This window comes from Argiope bruennichi, chromosome 9, assembly GCF_947563725.1.
Source record: "Argiope bruennichi chromosome 9, qqArgBrue1.1, whole genome shotgun sequence".
Classification (NCBI taxonomy): domain Eukaryota; kingdom Metazoa; phylum Arthropoda; class Arachnida; order Araneae; family Araneidae; genus Argiope; species Argiope bruennichi.
Genome location: NC_079159.1, coordinates 12,636,380 through 12,659,318, shown reverse-complemented (window position 1 = coordinate 12,659,318; position 22,939 = coordinate 12,636,380). Strand labels below are relative to the sequence as shown.

The 22,939-nt window shown below is 25.2% G+C and overlaps 1 protein-coding gene across 2 annotated transcripts; it reads right to left on the bottom strand.

Moving 5' to 3' along the window:
- Positions 1 to 472: 472 nt before the first annotated feature.
- LOC129985113 (FGGY carbohydrate kinase domain-containing protein-like) lies at positions 473 to 22,264 on the bottom strand. 2 transcript variants are annotated; one of them, XM_056095024.1, is made up of 15 exons: positions 22,183 to 22,264; positions 21,300 to 21,509; positions 19,422 to 19,533; positions 16,812 to 16,963; positions 16,400 to 16,485; positions 14,404 to 14,531; positions 12,849 to 12,977; positions 11,196 to 11,287; positions 10,995 to 11,102; positions 8,927 to 9,000; positions 8,053 to 8,203; positions 7,865 to 7,939; positions 4,576 to 4,696; positions 4,016 to 4,172; positions 473 to 806 (listed from the first exon to the last, which is right to left on the bottom strand). In XM_056095024.1, exons 2-15 carry the CDS (start codon positions 21,486 to 21,488, stop codon positions 719 to 721), a joined length of 1,662 nt encoding a protein of 553 aa, XP_055950999.1. In that variant the 5' UTR covers positions 21,489 to 21,509; positions 22,183 to 22,264; the 3' UTR covers positions 473 to 718. The 2 variants fall into 2 exon arrangements, with proteins under 2 accessions (XP_055950999.1, XP_055951000.1); XM_056095025.1 differs by having other exon boundaries at positions 21,300 to 21,543; positions 22,183 to 22,230.
- Positions 22,265 to 22,939: the final 675 nt, after the last annotated feature.

Genomic DNA, 22,939 nt, shown 5'->3' with positions numbered 1-22,939 from the left:
TGATTTTTTTTTTCTATAATACATACTTGATATTTTGCAAAGAATATAATGATTTTAGCATTAGTAACTTCCATAAAATAATAAAATACAATTTTTTTTGAAAAAAAAAACTTTTATATTAACAATAGCAAATGAATTAAAATTAATACTCTTAATATCTTTTAAATAAGCAGTAAAATTATTAATTTAATTTGACTTTTTTTTGTAATCTAGACAAAAAACTAAAAATGAATTTAAAACTCATATTTTAGTACAATAATAGTATAATTTAGTATATAAATCAAATTTGTTTAGCTCTTGTAAAAATATTTTTTCAATATGAAAGTATGGATTTTTATGATATAACTAAATAAAACCCTAGAAACAGATAAATTAATCTTATTATGACAGAACTTAAGAATAAGTTAATAGTAATAGAACAAAAGAAATTTCTTCTTTAAAATGCTTTAGAAACAATTGATGTTACAGCCAGTAAAAAAAAAGAAATTTATTTCAAATATAATTTTTATATATTACAACTTATTTTAAAGACTTATAGTTTTCATAACATTGTATATATGATAACAGTAATTTATACAAAAAGATCTTGTTGCATTTGATCTTGATCACTTGAAGTAATGAAGCTTTATTTTACTATTCATTTTTATATATAATGTAAAAAATAATTTCATAATTCTACCAGTTTTACTTCTTAAAATATGTGATAAAAAAACTTGTCTCAAGATGCAGCAATGGTCATGATATGCTTTATATCTTCTTGACACTTCAACAGATTGAGATATGCTTTATATTTCTTCTTATGGTATCTAAAATAGTACATTAATTAATTACAATTTTAGAAGAAAAATATTAAAAAAAAGTTCTATGCTTCTTAATATTTATTATATAAGGTAAATGACATTATACTCAACATAAGAACAAACTCTTACATACAAAAGTCTCTTAATAACATGTAACATAATAATAGCTTTGAAGACCAATATATACAATAATACTCTGAAATTCCACAATATGTAGATTGCTGAGCATTGTAACATTGGGTTTAAAAGTGCATACTAATACAAGTAAATAGCAAAGGAGAGTAGAAAAAACTATATAATAATGAATGTAATTTTTACAGATTTAAAAAAAAGCTCATACAATATTACCCTGCTTTTACTCTCCTATTTTTAATGTTTTCTTGTCTTTTAAAATATCTTTAGTAGATTTTAATCAGATTTCTTATGTTTACAATGTATTAATATCCTCAGATTTATGTGTATAAAATTGTTTGCTTCTTGCTTTCTAGATAATGCCAGGCAATTTCAGCAAAATAAAGAAAGTATTCAACCTACCAGTAATATTTCTGAATAATCTTTATATCTTTTGTGGATAGCTAGTGTCTTGGATGAGGCCAGCCACCATAAGTGCCTAGTGACTTGGAGCCTTTTTTTTTTTTTTTTTTAATTGTTTAAACAGAACTGGTTTTAAAACGGTGACAGAAATACACTAATGTTTTGACTCAATGAGTCCCAGCATATATAACTCTTGCATCTGTCACAATGGAAGGGGAGTGAAAGTCATTTTTATGTACTTGAAAGACATAGAGAAGAAAGAATATAAAGTCATGAAAATAAGTTCGTTTTCCATTACATATTTTGGAAAGAAGCAATAATTATGTTTTGCAATAAATGGTAATTATTACAATTTTAATGTTTTCATGCAGAGAAAAGCATTCATTACATTTAAGCTGATTCCATGTCTGTACTATGAAAGATAATTAAATTAAAAGAATGTATTACACAGTATTTTAAATATATTTTTTCTAGACACTATATAAGCAGAACTAAAATGCAAATGCATTATCAGTAATTAATTTACTTTGAATATTTATTTGATTTAAGAATAAGAGAGAAATATTATAGACTCTTATTAATATAGATTTATGAAATGTTTAATTAATTTTTTCTCAGCATTTTTATACATGTTAAGGGAAATGTAATTTTTATACATATCTTTGATTATGCATTTTTCTTTCATTTATATCCTTACTTCTTCAGTCTCTTAAAAGTTGAACAACATTGTATTAAAATAATATTTATGTAACTTCAATATCAAAGACTTCATAAAATCTAATAAACTTTTCTTTAAGTTTATCTAATAAACTTAACATAAAACATAACAAACATAAAATCTAATAAACTTTCTAATAAATCTTTAAACTTTTGTTTTTTCAAAGAAAATTATTTCACAGCTAACATTTTTACTTTCTCATATAAGGGGAAATTATAGTAATCATCAATCATTGGAAAATCTCCACATTTTAGACTTTCCCGAGTTCAGAAAACACATTTTTGGAAAAGGTGCATCTAACTGTCTGTGGCAAAGATAACTAAAAAACGATTTGAGCTAGATGGATGAAATTTAGTATATGGCCTTTATACAAAATTTGTAAATCTATATCAAATTTTGTGAAAAATCTGTTCAGAGGAAGTCTATTTGTCTGGCTCTTCAAATATGAGTTGATACATTGACTACAAAAAAGAAGATAGATAGATAAAATTCAAAATGCTGAATTAACTTCTATAGGCTAGGCACCTATCGAATTTTGAGTTATATCAAACAAGAGCTAATTGTCTGTACTTTTAGAAAAATGTAAATGCAATAACTTTAAAAAAAAGAGAAATTATTTAAATACATCATACTTGGTATGTCAGTTTACAAATACTAGTGTAGTTTTGGGTCAAATTTTTGTTTCAATCTGGTGTGAAAAACAAATCTAAAACACAAATTAGATTTTCAGATACTATTAACCACATGCCATAATGAAATAACTTGCCCAGAATGACAATAGATTCAGTAAAAAAGCAAAATTTACAGCAATGGTTCATATTTTGTACCTACTGTAAGCAATGTTATATATATATATAACCTTATGTGGATGCAAATTCAGGCTGAATTTCTTAATTGTCATTTGGCAACAGCTCACAATTTTGTATTCTTTACATACTTGTAAAAAATGTGTGACTTTAGTGATTTTTTTTTTTTTTTTTTTTAGTTGGATAATGTGTAAATTGAGTTGAAATCAAACAATTTCAATTATCTTTTGAAATTGTTGAAAACAAGATGTTATTGCAATTGAAAGTTTTAAATCATTCATAAAAAGATCCAGTCAGAATAAATGAAATAGAAGCGTAAAGTGTGTATTGTATGAAGTGAAATTTGCACACACAGAGCATCATCATTTTAAAGTATATTTAACCATTCAGAATGTTCTCTCATTATAGCCCATGTAAATTTAAAATAATAGGATAAAATAATATTACTCTTTTTATCAGAAGATGCAGTTCATCCAAGTTGACTGATATGACTAAACTAAACTTATTAATACTAACTTCCTTAAGAGATTACTTCCATGTCCATTACGTCAAACAATTTTGATGAATACATTTTATCAAAACCTCAGAAGTAAATTTGATTTTTAAGCATCTTAAAATTCTATATTTTTGCCTACTAACATTTTTATATATAAATCTCAGGTATCAAGAAAATTTATTTTTGGAAATTTATTTAGTTTTTAGCAATTGATAAAAAAAACTAAAAGTAATTTTCATGCAATTTAAATAATTTAACTTTATTTTTAGTAATGAATGCATTTATAAAATCTCATTACTCGCTGAAATGCATAAATAAATGGAGAATGAGTGAAGTGTGCAGGGATCATGTACTGATCCTAAAAGAATAGCCCTAGAAAGCTAGAAGTACTGTAAAATATTTTCCCTCTAATGGAAATTAGAACATTCAGCATTTTTTAGACTATTATCTGGCTAGCAGAAAAAAAGCATCAATTATTTACTGGCGCTCTTTATCCCATAAATAAAAGAGTGGATTGATTTGGAAGCAATTAATGAGTACAAAAAAGAAATTATAAAAAAAACATAATCATTTATGTTTTTTTAATTTGCATTCTATTCATTACTGATAATGAATGTTAAATTTAAATCTAGAGTAACATTTAGAATAAGTTTTCACTTACTCTTGGTCATTAATGTTCGGTTTTATAAGTTCTCCATTTCCACACATGGCTGTCATAGCAGAAACTACTGATGGATAGTACTTAGCTGCACTAGCAGCGAGAATAGCACAACCCAGTAAAACGGGTTCAGAGCTATTTGGAACAATTATAGGCAATCCTAAAATATAGAAAATCATTTCAACTTTGTAATTCACTACAAAAATATTGCATGACTATGTAACTTACTGTGTTATACTTTTCCAATATGAATTTTAATTAGTTTTCTAAAAACATATAACAATTTTAATATAAAAAATTTCTTTTATCAACTATTTGTAAATAAAAATATTTATTATGTTAATACTACATGCAGATAATTTAAGTTAAAATCAAGCAAAATCAACATTCTTGTTAAATATTCAATATCCAAGAAAGCAAATCTGCATGCAACATAAATTCAATAAATGTATTATATTTAAGAAAATGAAAAATATCTATTTGAAATGAAATGCATATATTAGAAATCCTGCAGAGTAGTTAAAAGACAGATCATTCCAGAACAAGTAACCTGAGTAAGTTACCTGTAACATCAGCATGCATTTTAACATAAAGAGGATTTTTAGAAAGACCACCACAGACAAGCAGGCATTTAATAACATGACCTTTTTCTTCTAAAGCACTAATGATGTGTTTTGTGCTATACTGAAAAAATGAAAGAAAATTCAATATCTTCATGAATTGTTTTAATCACATAATCCAACAGTTATTAGATATTTCTTTTTTTTCAGGATAATTATATTTTATTTTTAAATAAACCTTTTTACAGAATTTTTTTTTAATAAAATGCAATATATTCAAAAGTTAACATCAAGCACATGCACAACAATTTATAATAATATTATTACCATATAATAATTGATAAAATGGATTTCTTGATGTTCCGAAATATCTGCACCTTCACACACATATATATTTTTTAAAAACTGTAAGTGTTGTGAAGTTTTTAGTATTGTGAAACTACAAGTACTGTAAAGTTTCTAATGAAGCAAAATCTCAAATAGCAGATTGAATTAATAGAAGCATAGGTATTTCATCAATAAATATGAATAATAATCACAAAAGTTAAAATCAGATTGGCTTAAAACTAAAAAATGAAGTGACAACAAACCATTAGAAATTAATCTAAAAAATTAATTTTATGCATTGCCTCTCTATATTCACATTTGTGGAATATCATTGAATCCAAGCATTATTGATTGTGCTCATGGTTATTGCTCAGCAGTTGGTGAATAATTTCACAAGAATGAATTCACTTTTATTATATTGGGGAAAAAAATAATAGGTTGATAGTCCATTTTCTATATGTTGCCATCTACTGATGATATAGCAACATTTTAAGTTTATAATGGGGTTTTTGGCAAACCTCAAACATGAATTCTGTGAATGTGCATAACCAAAATAAATAAAACTATGCTTTATTAACATAAAAACCATGGTCCAAATGATTGTCTGATTAGTGTGGTATATAGCTTTGAAATCATAGACAGTACTAAATATGCTTTTAACAGTTAGTGGCAAATATTTTTTTTTAATATTCATTTTTCTAAGAGATAAGATTATACTTTTTATGAAATCTTTTATACATTATAATGTTAAAACTTTATTGCCCAACAACTTTTGCATAAACAAGTAAGGACTACATTGAATACTAAACATTATTCTTCACTGAGTACTAATAGTTTATGTTGCAGTAGTCACAAAACTTTATTGCCCAACAACTTTTGCATAAACAAGCAAGGACTACATTGAATACTAAACATTATTCTTCACTGAGTACTAATAGTTTATGTTGCAGTAGTCACAAAACTTTATTGCCCAACAACTTTTGCATAAACAAGTAAGGACTACATTGAATACTAAACATTATTCTTCACTGAGTACTAATAGTTTATGTTGCAGTAGTCACAAAATAAAGTGATAGCTAGTTGAATTCAGGATCTAAAAAGTAGAAAATAAGAGGAGAAGAAAAAAAGTAGGAGAATGAGAAGAAATATAAGTGATACCAGTTATATAAACATAATAACACAAAACAAATGAAGAGATGCTCTCAGTTGAAAGTAATATTAACTGAATTCTCAATTCCCAACTGTTTGCAATTTTTTTCATAATCCAACACATCTCCCTAAATTACATGATTAGCATTCATTTGTATGCTGATTTGAAAAAGATATACTTGCAAATATAATAGAGAACTGATCTTCCTTTGTCTGTGTGTAGTTGCTATGATCATTAAACGACTCGACAAGAAATGTTTATTAAATTCCACAATTAGCATCTTTCAAAGTGTAAACAGAAAGTTATGGTATCTATCATTCAAAAGGATAGAATGGATTAGGAACAATGAATATTATCTACACAAAGTAACAAGTTTTTTTTGCTGCAGATGTATTGCACAAGTAATGTAAAATTACTTGCTTTTACAAAACACATTTATTCCCACAATGAAGAGAATATAATAATTTTCAAGTTTAAATCATATATACATGGATCAATTACTTTTCAAAGGTACTGTACAATACCAAAAATGTGCAGTGCATTATCGAACAAAAAAAAATGATTCAAATATTTTCAAAATAAAATTTGAAAAAATATTTTTAAAAAGTTTTTGGTAAAATATTAAAATAAATGGGGGTCAATATTAGGATTAAGCAGTACCAGCAGCAAATATACCATAATAAGCAGTGAAAAATACCACTAAAAGCTGCTGACATATCAAAAGGATTGAAAATTGCCATTACAACAAAATACAATAAATACATCAAATTAACAACTGAGCATGCATGATGTTCTATATAAAAATTTGATTCTTTTGTGGTAAACACAGTTGTTACTCATGAATGCACTTTATTTTTTGAAAACTTTTTTGATATGTCTGCTAAAATAATGGTGATTGTTCTCCAAATACCACAATTATACTTTTACGAATATGTAGTGCCACTTCCCAGGTGATTGTTCTCCAAATACTACAATTATACTGTTACGAATATGTAGTGCCACTTCCCAGCATAGTGAGTCTCCTGGCAAGGAATACTGTTGTACGGATAGTTCTGATGGATGGTAAATGGATGCCCGATCAGTGAATCCAACAATAGAGACAAAATCGAAGATTCTACAAGCCTCAAGAATCTTGGCAATAGATACATCAGGATATGAATTATGGTCATTTTTCAAAACCTACATTCCCTGTTGCAAAAATTATAAAAAGCCAAGAGACAGAGCTAAAATTAGTCATGTGTTGAGTAGTCAGTCATCAAATTAACTCAACTGAATAGTGGAGTGAGTTGTAAACACATAAAGTTCTCAGAAAAAACTTGGTGAATTTACTGTTATTAATCACTGATTTGCCGCTTATGTATTGCTATTTACCATAAGTATTTTTCTTGTTATGCTTCTGCTAAGTTTTAAAACATGTCTGTGTTTTTATGTAAAATAAAGCATAGTTATTTATTGCAGAGTCTGCTGGGTCGTTTCATTGATTGCAGCAGACGTTGATTTGGAATTTTTGGTAACAATACATATGTTTAATTTGCTGTTCAATATTTTGAACTTTATATGTTATTATTAGTTATAATACCAATTTTGTCAAGCATCTAATGCTTTTTAGTTACATATAATTTGAACCTTATAAAATATTTCTGAACAAATTAAAAGCAGTTTTGCTCATTAATTTCTCTGATTTAGTATAGTAAGTACATAAAACTAGTTAATGTAATTGTAAATACAGATGCATGAGAAATATTATTGAATAAAAATCAATTAGGTTAAAACATTTTGTTCGTTTTATCATAATGATACAATTAATAAACTTACTGCTAAGGATTGGATAGTAGCAATATACTGTTTCACTAAATCTTCTTCATCTGAAGCAAGAGTAAGCCCACAAATCTAAAAGTATTTTAAATACACAGAATTTAGAACTTCATCTGCAATTTGAAAATAAGGAAAATAATTATTAATTTCAAGAGATTAGTTCATTAAAATTTAAAAAAAAATCTCACCATTCCTTTAATATCTGGATTTGCAAGGGGAGATCGATTTCCATGATAATCAGGATACACATGGTAATCAGAAGTCAATAAGGAAACAGAAGAGAGACCTTTCTTTTCTTTCAACTCTTCAGCCATTTCATTTAAAATGTTTGCTATGTGACTGCGAAAATAATGTTAATTATAATAAGCATTAAAAAGTTAAATCATGAAATAAATCTATTATTCAATTTTGATTAACCTTAAAATGAAATAGGTTTTTTAAAAGGAAAAATGCATTATTAACAATTTTGTAAATGAGGAAATATAAAAATAAATTTAATGAATTCATTTATTATTAAAATATTAAGGTACCATCACTCGGTACAACTGCATATTCTTGAGAAAAACACTTTAATGAAGAATAGTAGTTTACAATGCACAAATAATAAATATATAATTTGACTGAAAAAATATAGAAACTAAGAAAACAAAAAAGTATGTTTAACAAGTACTTTAGCTAGAATGCTTTCATAATAAGTCCATGAATTTTTTTAATAAAAATAAGAACATAAAAGCATTAAGCATCTGTATAAAATTTCTATCTATTAGCATGCGATATTTAAAGCAGAATCAAAATATATTCGATGAGTCAATATTTGAGAAGTTTTGCAATTGTATTAAGAACAGGATTACAAGAACATAATGCACAGCAATGAACCAAATGTAGAAACACTCAGTATTTATGTCAGAAAAAAAGTTTAGACAAAACACCACCTCAAATGAATAAAGATTAAAAGGAGGAATGATACACAATAAAATTTTTCCTACAAAGGAAAAAAAGAAGAGGAGAATAGGGAGGGAAGCCCATAATAGGATATTTTGGATGTTTCTGCTTCATATTTACCTTTCTTTCTCATATTTTAAAATCTTTTCTTTCAGAGCATTGGTTGCTGGATGACTATTGATAATGTGGTCAAGCTATTAAAAATGAAATTTTTAAAAATAATACTAGCAAAAAGTTTAAAGAACTATTAGTAAAGCATAACTTTTAAAAAAGGTAGTATTGTTTTATCAGTTTCAATTCTTTTCTATTATAACTAAATGAATCATATTCTATTAATTTTTATAGCACACTTTGTTTATTAAACATAAAATATGAAGAAAATGCAACTCTAAAATATTTCATTCCATTTTTTAGTAATTATTTTGTTTTTAAAAATTTATAAACCAAAATATTATGTTTGATAAATTTAATTCCTTATATATAATATTAATATCCATTAATAATAATGTTGTGTATATATAAAATATACAAATCATGCCTTATTTATTAATCTTTAATTTTCAGAAAAAAATAATGGATCAAAATTTCATTAATCACTAATTAAAAATTGAAAGAGTTAAGCCTTTCTTGCAAGAAAAATTTACACAAAATAATACTAATGATTATATTTAGTATTTGAAGCTAGAAATTTAAAAGATTTGATTGATTGATTTAGATTTGGGACAACGAATAATAAAATTTCCAAATGTTCAAAGAATATCACTGAGAAAATTATCATTATTTATTATTGTTAAATGTCCTAAAATTATTTAATACTGGCTAACTTGCAAGTAAAAGTGAATCTAAAATAAGAAAACTGCTTCAATTTCTAAAAAACACAGTATCTTAGATTTCCTTAAATTGAATATACGTTTCTCTTATATGTCTTTGCTGATTAAATCCTTCATAGCAGTTGGCCTTCTCGAGTATAAAAGTTTCTATTCTTGTTTCAATATAGTGGCAATAAATTTGGGTCTAGCAGGAGGCTACTTGCTTTAGTTGTCATTAAAGAGAGTACAAAATTGAAAGTAATAGATTTTCTTCCCTTTTTATCTGCTTTTAAAAATTCAAAGAGAAAGTATTGTAATTGGCATAAAAATATAACCTTAAGATTTGAATAAATCTAAGTAATTTAGCCCTATATGAGCTTAAAGAAGCTAATTTTTTAAATTTTATTACTATGGAAACATGATTACTTAAAACAAGGAACTGAACAACGAAAATTCAATTTCGGTAAGTGATTTTTTTTATAATAAAACTTTAGATTTTTGCTGGGTTTTATGAATCTTATTAGAACAAAATGCCTAAAAATATTATTATTATATATTCATGATACTTTACAGCATTCATAGTATTAAACAACATTGTGGAGGTAATGTGCAATATTTTGTACTAATGGGGAAATCCATACATAGGGAGTTTGCATGTCTATCATATTCATATCAACATGACATTTTTTTTAAAAAATCAGATAGCAAAATGTATGAAATTTGTTTATAGTTTTATCATCAAAATTGTAGATTTGTATCATATTTTTGATAAAATCCATTAAAGGATTTAATTTCTTTTAATTTGCTTATTCATATTCTGTATGTTAAAATGATAGCTCAAAAATACAACAATAAATGAAAATTAATAAATGTCTTGTCACCAATACTTCAAAATTATATCAAATGATGATTTGTCATAGAAGAAGAGAAGACATTCAAACACATGCTTGTTTTTTGGTATATAATACTTCTCACATATAGAAATTTATATCCTTATATAACTTTAATTACTTAAATATAAAAGAAATTAAATGTATCATACTGTTACATTTGATGGTTTGATTTAATAGTACAAAGGTCATATCTGGCCATGCTGCACCACTATATTAAGTCAATATTTGAAAAATTGAGAAGAAATCACTCAAACTAACTTTTTTATAGTTAAAAAAATTGCAACAACAATGCAAAACATAGGAAAAAAAAAAAAAAAAAAGCAAGTGAAATTATTCCAATGGGCCAATAGTTGAAATTTCTAAAAGTCAGCTTGTTGGTAATACAAGCAATTCTATTCAGTAATATTTCAAAATATTTGTGAAATTCAAGTGTAAAAAGGTATAAATAAAGGAGTAAAAATTTTCATTAATGCACAAAAATCTCACCAAAACACCAGCAGCACTTTGTCCAGCCTCACTGCACCAATAACCAGGAACCATAGCAGAATAATAAGGACCCCAAATGCCAGGAGTGATAACTGGATCTTTCTTAACCTGGAAAAAAATGTATATACAACAATTGTAAGCAAATGCATAAACAGAAAATGTAAACAATCAAATTAAAACTAAATAAACTAAATTTCCTACTTTCATATGACAAGTGGATGTTCCACATATTAAAGCCATTCTTTCTTCTAGATTTTCTGTACAATTTTCAGAAACTTTGCAAGCCAGAACACCTATAAAAAATGCATAAATAATTCATATGCAATACCTATATAAAACAAAATAAAGCTTAGAGAGATATATAGGTATATAGTGTTTATATTAAAAAAACTCAATAAGCAAGACAAAAAATTTCAAAAAATTTTAATTGCATTTTTCTTGTTATTTGAATGTTTAAACTGATTTCGTATTAGGTTTGATTCTAAATCAGAAATTATATACTCATTCTTTCCAAACTCTAGAGATATAAAGCTACATCTCTATCAGTACAAAATGACTAAAAATATTGTTGCAATATCTTCACACAATTGTTTGGCATTTAAAATTCTGTAAATAGGCAAATTATGCTGGACTAATGTTAGAAATGCTTCATTATTTTTAATTTTGAGAGAGATTCTTGTGCAGATGCAATGGTAACTGGTAAGACAATTTATATAATTTTCAGAACAGTAGCAAAATTTACTTACAATTTAAATAAATTATTTTAAATTTAATATTATAAAATGCATATTATTATGATTCTATCTTACTTTCAAGTCTTCAAGGCAAAATGTAAATTTGATTTTATTAAATAAACCATTGCAATTAACATGCTTGTGACATCAATATTGTTAGGTGACATTCAAGCCTTAGTAACATTTGAGAATCTTCACAATTTTCAATAAATCTATCTGCATTATATATATAAACATAAGAAGTTTTTTGTTTATGATAATTTTTTGTATCGTTTCTTAAAAGAAATAAAAGTTATTGTCATTTATAATCAGAACTATGTATTCAATGCTAGCAAGGAAACAGAGTAAAAGCTGAAAGAATCAATCTTGCCTTGAACTAGTGGGTGTGAATTGTGCATAAATTACATCTAAATATTCAAATTATGTATATGGTGTTTAAAAAGAAGCATTTTATATTTGAAAAATTGCTTTAAAAGTGAAGGGCTTTCTAAAACATTGGTTTTTGTGGACTTATAGCATATGCAATCTTGGAAGGCTAGCTGTGCTAATACCCACTTCGGATAAGCATTGGTAGAAAATTAATAAGCGAGGGGGGGGGGGAGGTATCTAGGCAGAAGTTCTAGGCTGTTTCTGAAGAAGCAAATAAAACAAATAGCAACAGATCCCATTCTCAAAATTTAATTAATTTCACAGTGCTAGTTTTGTTTATCTAATGAATTCACACCATTCACAATCACCTCATATTGGTCCTCTGATGTCCAATTACAAAGAATTAAAGCGATTCCTATTTATCTGGATGCATATAAGTCAAAGAACTAAAAGAGGAAATACAAGATTATGGAAGGCAATTTGTTCCTCAAAAAGTAAATGTATGCAACAACAGATCTCATTCTACAAATCTAATTATTTTCACATTGCTAATTCTATTCTTCAAAAAGCTTTTATAAAATATGATTCATTCTTTGATAAGTCATCAATATTATAAAAAAAACCATCAAACGTCTAATACTTCATTATGCCTCTGCTTTTTATTTTGTATAAAATATACAAGGGTGTTGAATCTCCATCTTATATAGAAATTTCTTAATACTCAAAATGAAAGAGAATATCATATATCTACCTAAGCCACCAGCATGTGCATCAATTATGGAAGTAGATACTGGAATACCGGGCATTAAGCCAGTTTCCTTTGCTGCATCAATATTCAAGCCATTTCCACATGCATCACCTGGTGATAGCACATTAGATCCTATAAACAAAGAAAACAAGTAATAAAGACTAAAAGAAAAATAATTGATCTTAAAAATCTGATTTTAAACACTCATGAAAATCTGATTTTAAACACTCTTTTCTGAAAAGAGGCACTGATTTTTTAAAAAAAGTAAAACAGAAACTAAAATGTTTCAATCAATCCCATACTGCCATATATTTACATAAAATAAAATAGAAAATTATATATAAATCATTAAAAATTATTAGTAGTATTTATCCTGACCATAAAATATTTTGATAGCACTATAGTTATAATTTTTTTTAATGTTAAAAAATAATCATGAGTAACAATTTTTACTTATTCTTTTTGGCTAAGTGAAAAATGTAATTATAAATTATATAAATATATTATAAGCCACAATTGTTACAAATTTGTAATAATGCTTTCCAAAAATGTATGTTTCCTGATAAAGAAGACGGTTTCACAAACAGTTCTCATGGATGCTGAACAGAAGTCAACCTTGGTAACAAATTTGGCATCAAAACAAAAGATTTCAAAATCTATAACAATTTTGGCAAGAGGTCCTTGAAGACAAAGTTATGTTGATCTTTCTAGAACTTTCTCTGTCTTATCAAAGAAACAATAAAAAGCCAGGAGGTAGTGCTAAGCAGCCAATTTCTCGAAGAGTTATAGTCAGCAATAGCCAATACAAGAGAGAGTAATTGAATTCTCTCTGAGTCTTTTGTGATGTTACAATTGTTTACTAATGATTTCTTACTAGTATGCTGCTGTTTACTGTAAATGGTTAGCAATGAACTAAAATAAAATAATTAATGCTACCAAAAATTAAATAATAATAATGTTACTCATTTTATTGAATATAATGAATAATCTTTATATAAAAAGGATGCAAGAGCACTAATGAGGATTATATATATCAGCAATTATGCAAACAATGCATATAATATTTTAAATAAATAATTTTAAAAAAATTATCAGTGAATTATTTAATACTTATTTGTAAGTAAAATGATTATCATAAAAATATAACTGCAATATAGGAGGTATATATAATAATAAAAAACGTTTTATATATACCTTACAATTTTTATATATGCCGTATAATACAGAAATATATACTGTTCTTAAATTATCAAAATATGCATAATGTGTACAATAAATATATTCCATGATTATTTTGATATGAAAAAACTATTGTTTATAATATTTCTTTTCTTAAATAAATAAAATCTTTAACCAAAAATTTACCAAACATTAATTTGAATTTAAAAACTTTTACATGAGCTATTAAATATTTGAAATTAACAAATAATCAAATCAGTATTTTTTTAAGTAAAATAAAAGTATGACTTTTTTTAAAAATGTTAGCAAGCTATTTAGATGAACACATAAAAAATTACTTTCGTAGATACTAAATTAAATTTTACTAACAAAGTTTTACCAATTTTATCATAGTTCCTGGAAATTAAATCTTCTAAGCCAATTGACTTCCAAAAGTCATCTTGCCAACCTTCACCTTTTTTTGTACCAGCAATGTAAGTCCATTTACATACAAGTGAGCATAAAGATCTAATGAAAATTTATATCAGTGTTTTCAACAAAATTATCAATTTCTAGCAAATGGATACATTATATATCAGATAAAAATTATCTTAGTTTGCTAAATATAAATAAGCAATAATTAAATAATTTACTATGTCCATTGTGTTATGTAAAAAATGAAAAGAAAGAAAAATAATTCCCATTATATATTTTTATACAAGATAAATTCTAGTAGTTTTTATAAGTACTACACAGAAAAAAAAATATTATTAAAAAAAGAACATAGGAACAAAATCATAAAAGCATGACATACCATCTAAATGACTTTAAGTAAACTAATGATTAAGCAAACTGATTCAGACTTATGAATTTTAGTTTTTAATTAATGCTTGGAACCCTCCTTTCAAGTGACAACCATTGCAACTTAGTATTTAATTGCATTATTTACAGTGAATCCATCATACTTTTACACTTTAGCTTTTATTCTCTTCTCCCTACTCTCACATGAAAATAATATTTTACTTTTCATAACATGATTTTAAAAAATTTCCTTCATTTTCAATATTTTCTATTTTTTGATTCACAATTCATTATTAAAAGTATTACAAATTATCATTACTTATTTTTTTTCTTCTCAAATATAATGATGGTTGATATCACTTGTATGAAATAAAAATTAAAATAAATTAGCTTATTAACTGATACTTGAATGTTGAGAACATTAACACCATATATTATTAATAAAAACACAAAACTTGTACTGAACAAAATATTAGAAACAAAGAAGACAAAGAAGTCAGTAAAAAATCAATTACAAAATTCCATCTATTAAAACATAAACCAAATCAAAATAAATAAAAGCAGAAAAAAAAAAGAGACAGTACTTCTGTATTAAATGCTATTTGTAATTTGTTCTGTTGCTTCTTTTCATTTAACAATCTGCTTCCACTAACTAGTTTATACCACATTATCCTAGAAATATGCAAAAAAATCTCAAAGTTTCTCTATGTGAAATGAACCACTAGATACACAATCTCAACTTCACTTGGGAAAAGCCTTAAAATTAAGTTACTGATATGTTATAGAAGCTAAAATAAAAAGTTGTTTGAAATGTTACATTCCTTCTTTAATAGCTTTTTCTTACACACACATGCATTTTTTCTTTTTGTTCCAGATAAATTAATGCATATTATATATATATATATGGAACAAAGTTAAAATTATTATAGCAACAAAGCCAAAAGTTAATTTTACGTTATGGAAATTTAATACCTACAAATTCATGAAATCATTTAATTAAATAATACATTCTATTTTTGGAACATCTGTTCTTACAATTCATATAAAAAAATATAAAGTGTTGAGATAATTAAGTGTATCAAAGCCATCTTTGTGCTGTAATTGCTACTTTGATTTCAATGGTATAAAATCCAGCTACCTGATTTTTAAAAATCCTTTTCAATGAATTGATGATAGTTATTTGCAATTCTCTGTACAACTGAATGGCTCTAAATATTTTAACAATAGTTATAAAATGGAATCATCTAAAGACTTTTAATATTACCATTTATCTTTAACATTTATTTTTCAGGATCTTAAAATTTTTAAGATGAATCTACCAAATATTAATGATTAGTTAATAAACTACTCGGGGAAAAAATATTGTCTTTAAAAATACTATATATATTAATTAATCATCCAACTACATTTGGTAATGCTGTAACTGATATATACAGAAATTATTGAAATCTAATGCAAAAAAGGAATTTCAATGGACTATTTCATAAAGCCAAAATTTGTTTATGTACAATTATAATTGCTTTTGCATTCACAATATTTTAATGCCTTGAGATATAAAATAAATAACTTGAGAAATACAAAACTAAATAAATCACCTTTCTAAGCTTCCAGTGGCTTTCCATGTAAGAAAATCTGGCAAATCAAAGAAATACCCAGCTTTTTTCCATTGCTCAGGTAAATTCTAGAAGAAAAATAATGCATGCATAATACTGATAGCTTATAATAAGAAGATAGTAAGAAGCTGTTTCATAAAATTGGGACTACATGAAACAAAAAAAATCTCTTTTTATTATTTTACAGATAAAGTGAAGGGAAAACTATTAGATAAATGAAAAAAAAAATTATGCTATTAATATAAAATACATGAATTAATGTATATGTGTTATTTAATGCTGCATAAAACACATATCTGATATACAGGAAAAGTATTTAAAAAAATAATTAAAAACTATACATAAAAAAAAGTAACAATTCAATGCTATTCAATAGTGAAATCATATACAATACTTTTTTCATCCACAAAAGTTTTGGTGATTCCATTTCTGGGGATATTTTATTTCCAACATATTTTAACACTTCATGATTTGTTTTGTTAATTAAATCAGCTTCTTTAATAGCTCTGTGATCCATCCATAATATAATATTTTGATCTGCATTGCCTGGAAACAATAATTAAAAATTGTAATACAATCCTGTAATACCACCAGTACAAAGATATTATTTTATAACCATTGTATGCACTGAAATTTATAGATATTTATTTTAAATAATTTCATAGCCTTCAAAAATTGATTTGTTTACATTTGAAAATAAATTTTCCATGTATTAGATTTAGTATTTATTTTCAATAATCTATAAAATAAAAAAATGCAGAGTTTTTAAAAAATGTTTGGGCATTGATTAATAATACTTAAATTCAATATCTGGATTTTAATTTAGTGGATACTATATGAAAGTAAAAACAAATTAAACATGCATAAGGCTTACATATGTCAAAACATCGAAGGAATTGGCTCTTAAATAAGTGATTGAATGCCCTCAAAGCTATTCTTTTTTTCACCAGGTAATAAAATTAAAATAGATGACTTTTTAAAGACAAGAGTATGATAAATAAATATAAAGCATTTCAGCTTAATTTTGTTACAAAACATTTATATATAAAATATAATTGAATGAACAAATTTTCTATTTATATAGACTTATAACTATTTAGTCAATTTCATTCATATATATATATATATATATATATATATATATTTATTTTGCTTCATACACAAACATCATAGAGAATTATCAAATATCCTAGTAGTAAAAAAAAAAAACACGCTGATATTTTGAGATTTTTTTTACATTAAACAACATTTTTTATATGAAGTAGTATAGTGAAAACACTGTATATTGTTTCTATGATAATAGGATTTATCGATGAAAAATACTGAAGAGATAATAAGAAAGGGTCCTTTATTTAATATTTTATGAATTATGAATTTCTTCAAAGTCAATATTTCAGATGAAAGAAAAAGAATTTACAGATTTGATAGTCATTTCATTTCATATTTGGTCAGACATCCCAGGGTGGGCCAGTTCTTTCCTCTGAATTCTGTTTCACTGCATTCTTCTTTTGACACTTGTGCACCAGTTTCTTTCCTGGATAGCCAGAAACACTAGACTTTGTAATAAAGGGTTTTTTTTTTTTTTTTACAGATTTAATATTGTTTATTGATAATGTATATGACAAATTGTCTTCCTCTTTATGAAGATGCTTTTCAAATATCTTATTCAGAGAATTGAAGGATTTACAATGGCAATAAGAATCAAGATAGCAATTTATGACAAGCTCAGAAATACAAATGCTATTGAAAAGTTATTGTTTTTAACATATAAAGGGATGGATTTATATTGTCAGAAAAAAATATAAAAACATCAATTTATAACAGTTCTATTATTGAATAATATTGTTTACAATTCTAATTTGATAAAGATTAATTGGTCCTTGATTTATTTTACAACTGATTTTCTTGGTGATTTTCAGATTATGCTAAGAAGATAAAGACCAAGATACGAGTTTACTTGGTAATTTCCTGATTTTTGAAAAAATTGCCAAGTTCTATTATATACAAGATGACAATATGGTTACATTCCTAGGTTCATTTGGTAATTTTTAGATGATTATGCCAAGATGATGGATTTACATGGCAATTTTCAAATTGTGCAAGATCACCAAATATGATTTGCTAATCAACAAGTTGGCAAAGCTTTGTATATTTTTCATAATTTTTCACCATAAAAATAGACAAGCACCAATTAATCCATATTAACAGAAGGAAAATGAAACCATTTAAGATGGTATCAGGAATACAATTATATGAACTTATAAATTATCATTTCATTAGCATTATACACAATAATCTCAAATATTAAAACAAGCACAAAAGAAACAATGTCAAAATTTACATAAACTCTCCTATTTTTTAGAAATATATCTTTTATTTCAAAACTATAACAAAAAGGTAACTAATGTAGAATTTTGTTCCAACTGGTAGCTTATATTATTTTCCTATCAGTACAAAAATATATGATAATTGTGGCCTTTTATAAGTAAAAAAAAAAAATTTGGAACTGACAAATATTTCTGTATAAAAATAATTAGATAGACAAAGTTTCTAATACATCCAAATCCAATGAACATTATAAAATTCAGACACTATAATAATAGTTTTGTCCTTGAATTAAAATAAAAATATATTTTAATAACATATACTTGAAAATTACAGCACAGTTATTTCATATTTATGAAGAAAATGAAAGAAAGTGAACATGTCATTCAATGGTTTAAGTATTCTTAGTTTCAAATCTAGTAATATGAATTGATATTTTTCATTGAACTTATAATAGAATATAATTAAAATTTTAATATAATACTTTCACTTGAGTTTTTGCTGCTAGTTAAGTGTGCCAGAAATAATCAATATGGGTGGCCATATGAGTATAACAAACTTGATTTACCATTTTCTTTAATTGATTTATTAACACATTTTACAGTATTTCATAACTTAAGATGCAAAGAATTGCAGAACTTGCATTTTCTAAATATGTATTTTAACATAAATTGTTTACCTGTTTTGCTTACACTTAATGGCTTGAAATCTTTGTCTAATGCTACAAGTGAGCATGTTGCATCAAATCCAATGCCTTTCACTGTTGTTGGATCAATTCCTTTAGTAATATCCTGAAAACAGAATAATATATTATTGAAAAATAAAAATTAGCATGGCATCCTTTCACATCTGAATAATAAGCTAGATATTATCTCTTATACTCTCATGGAATAAAAATTTTGATGGGAAGATGAAAAAAAAATGTTTTTTTCTCCAAGTTATTGGAAAATATGATATTCAGCCCATTTTTACTATCATTGGGCTTAATATTCGCATCACCTTCTATTAGTAATTAATTTATTTATTATATATTGAGTGACTGAATAGGACAAAGAAAAAAATCATTTACAGAGCAATTATAAGGGATACAGATTAATTTCAAAGGGATAGTTAAATTATAATTAATTGTTAAGTTCCACAGCAGAATATACAGAAGAAAAATATTCACTAATATTACATTACTTAGCAGGAAACTGATGTCATTCTAGAGTGATTGTGCATTATTGTTTATAATTTAAAGGAAAACAAATAAATAAAAAATACTGATTACCAAAGATAAGAATAATTATTTGAAATGGATAGAGATTAATGCAGTGTAAATTTCAGATAATTTAAATTTATAAAGCCCCAAGGAAAACAATGTAATAATAAAATGTATCATACATATTTCTTAATTTTACTCGTCCTTTCCAAAAGAAAAAGCACAAATGACGATAAAGGAAATTTAATATTCTAAAGTATAATCTTTAGATCTGAAAAGCAGTTTAAAAGTAATTTACTAATACAAAGATGATTTAATAAATAATAAGTGGTATCATTCTCCATAAAAATTTTAATTTTAAAGCAATTACAGATAGATAATTTTTTATGAAAATAAAATATTTAAGAAAGGGCACCTTAAAACCATAAAAGAAACAAATATATTGTTCTTATTCATTAAAAATGATGATTAGTTAACATTATAGCATTGAGAATAATTAAATAAAGAATTGGGCCATCATATCAATTATTATGCAATATTAAAAAGCATAAAAAAAGATTATCTTGTTAGTTCATTTAATATTTTTTTTGTTTGGTTTATTTCAATTATTACTAACCATAAATAATATCACTAAGTGTAGTTTTTCAGTTAAAAACAATACTTGACAGCTATGGTGATAACATTACTACAGCTCCATATATAAAAACCTGATATCTCATATTTCATTTTTTTTTTTTTAAATAAGAAGAATTTGAATTATTGAATACAAAACTGAACATCACTGGAATGTGTCACACATTACTCAAATATCTAATTTAAAAAAAAAATGAGAATATAAATCTCAAAAATCTAATAATATGGTGGTACAATAGATATATTAGTTTGTATACATGAAGAATAAAAATATATAATAGTATGAAATATAAAACTCCCAAAAGAAAATTTAAATTCAGAAAGATACGGAATAGCCCTTTTATATACATCTGAAAAAGATTTATAAAGTTGGAAAACAGATTTTCATCCTTTCATCATCGACCAGGTGAAAAAAATTATGATTAAAAACTTTAAACTAAATTTTGATCTCATATTTAAGAATAGAGTTTACCTTAAAAAGCATTTAATTAAAAATAAAAAAAAACGAAGAAAATTTACATTTATAAATTTGCATCAGTTTATTGTATTTATTTTTTTTAAAAAATTTAAATTTATATAAAAATGTATTAATGCAAGATAATACTTTTATTTATTTTTTTTTAATTTCAAGCATTATCTTTTACTAAAAATATTTTTAAATAGAAATTAAAACTCATTTCCCAATAAAATATAAAACTTTCCAGAAATACAGAATGATTTTACCTGTATGACTTTAACACAAAGATCCCATATATTATCAGATGACTGCTCATAAACATCTGGATATGGATTCCATGTTCTTATAGGCAAAGATGCAGTTTTTATGAAGGACCCTTTACTAGTAACAAGACCAGCTCTAACACTTTGGGTGCCAACATCAACACCAATGAAGTATTCTTTATTCTCACTCATTGGTGGTTTGTTACCAGTTCACTTTAAAGAAAAATTGAAAAAATTCTTCTTCAATCTATAAATTTATAAAAGAGACTTAAATGATCAGGGAAAGATTAATCTCAAATAAGGCAGCATAATCACATCACATAGATTTAAAAATGCGTGGAAAATAATTTATTATAAAAGTAATGATGAACTGCATAATATCAAGTACCCAAAAATACCGTTTCTCGAGAATTCTAGTTAACATAGCAACAAATTTTTGCCGTATAATTTTAGAAATGCGCTGAAATTTTATTAACTAATAAAGTTATTTGGAAAAGTGTATATTAACATATACAGAATAATACAGAGCCGCATCAAATAATTTATATTAAATAAAATATTATAAAATAGAGAAGTAATTGTAAAATAGGTGTAATAGTGTAAAATAGAGGATAAATAAGTAAAATAGAGGAGTTATAAAATACGATAAAATCTTGCGAATAAAATTTTAAAGCAATGCTCAATTATTTACAAAATCTGAAGATAAGGATAAATTGCTGATAATTATCAGATGGATTCAATATTTATACTTAGAAAAAAATCCAGAATTTCTCAGTATTATATATGAAATGGAGAAAAAAAACTAGTAATAAACAATAGGTATATCAGAAATAAGTTAATTTGATGGTGCAATATAAGTATTTTAAGAACAAATAAAAAAAACCACCTGCTTCAAGCGATAATCGAAACCGAAAAACCTGAATCGTTTGTTTATGCTACATTTTGATGCCATTCTACAGAGAATAAATTCCAAGCAGTTAATTTGAAAGCATATCCATCAGTACTAGAGATGCATAATCCACGATTTTTTGAATAACAAATAATATTGCTATTGTTATTTTTAAATATGCGTTCCAAATATCTGTTATTTCAATCATATTATTAATTAAAAATTATTACTTAATATTAAATATAAAATTTATTAATTGTAATTAATATTTAATTTACTAATTTAAGTAACGTGTGATTGAATTAATTTATCTATTTCAGCTTACTTCTTAATTTTTTTTTCTCAAAACTATTTCTTTATTAGAGTGAACCATTTTCTGGAAAAGATGTGTTAAAAATATATGTCATTTCTTTAAAATGTTTACTTCAGTCCTATATTCAACCAATAGATGGCACCAGCAGTAAACAGAGTACATGTAATCAAAGTCAATCATGTCACGAGCAATTAAAAATGAACTGTATGGAATAGTGCATCATCAAATACGAATATCGGTCACTCCCGTAAAGTGGAGCGGTGATTTCGCACTAGAGATGCATAATACACGATTTTTTGAATAACAAATAATATTGCTATTGTTATTTATAAATATGCGTTCCAAATATCTGTTATTTCAATCATATTATTAATTAAAAATTATTTCTTAATATTAAATATAAAATTTATTAATTGTAATTAATACTTAATTTACTAATTT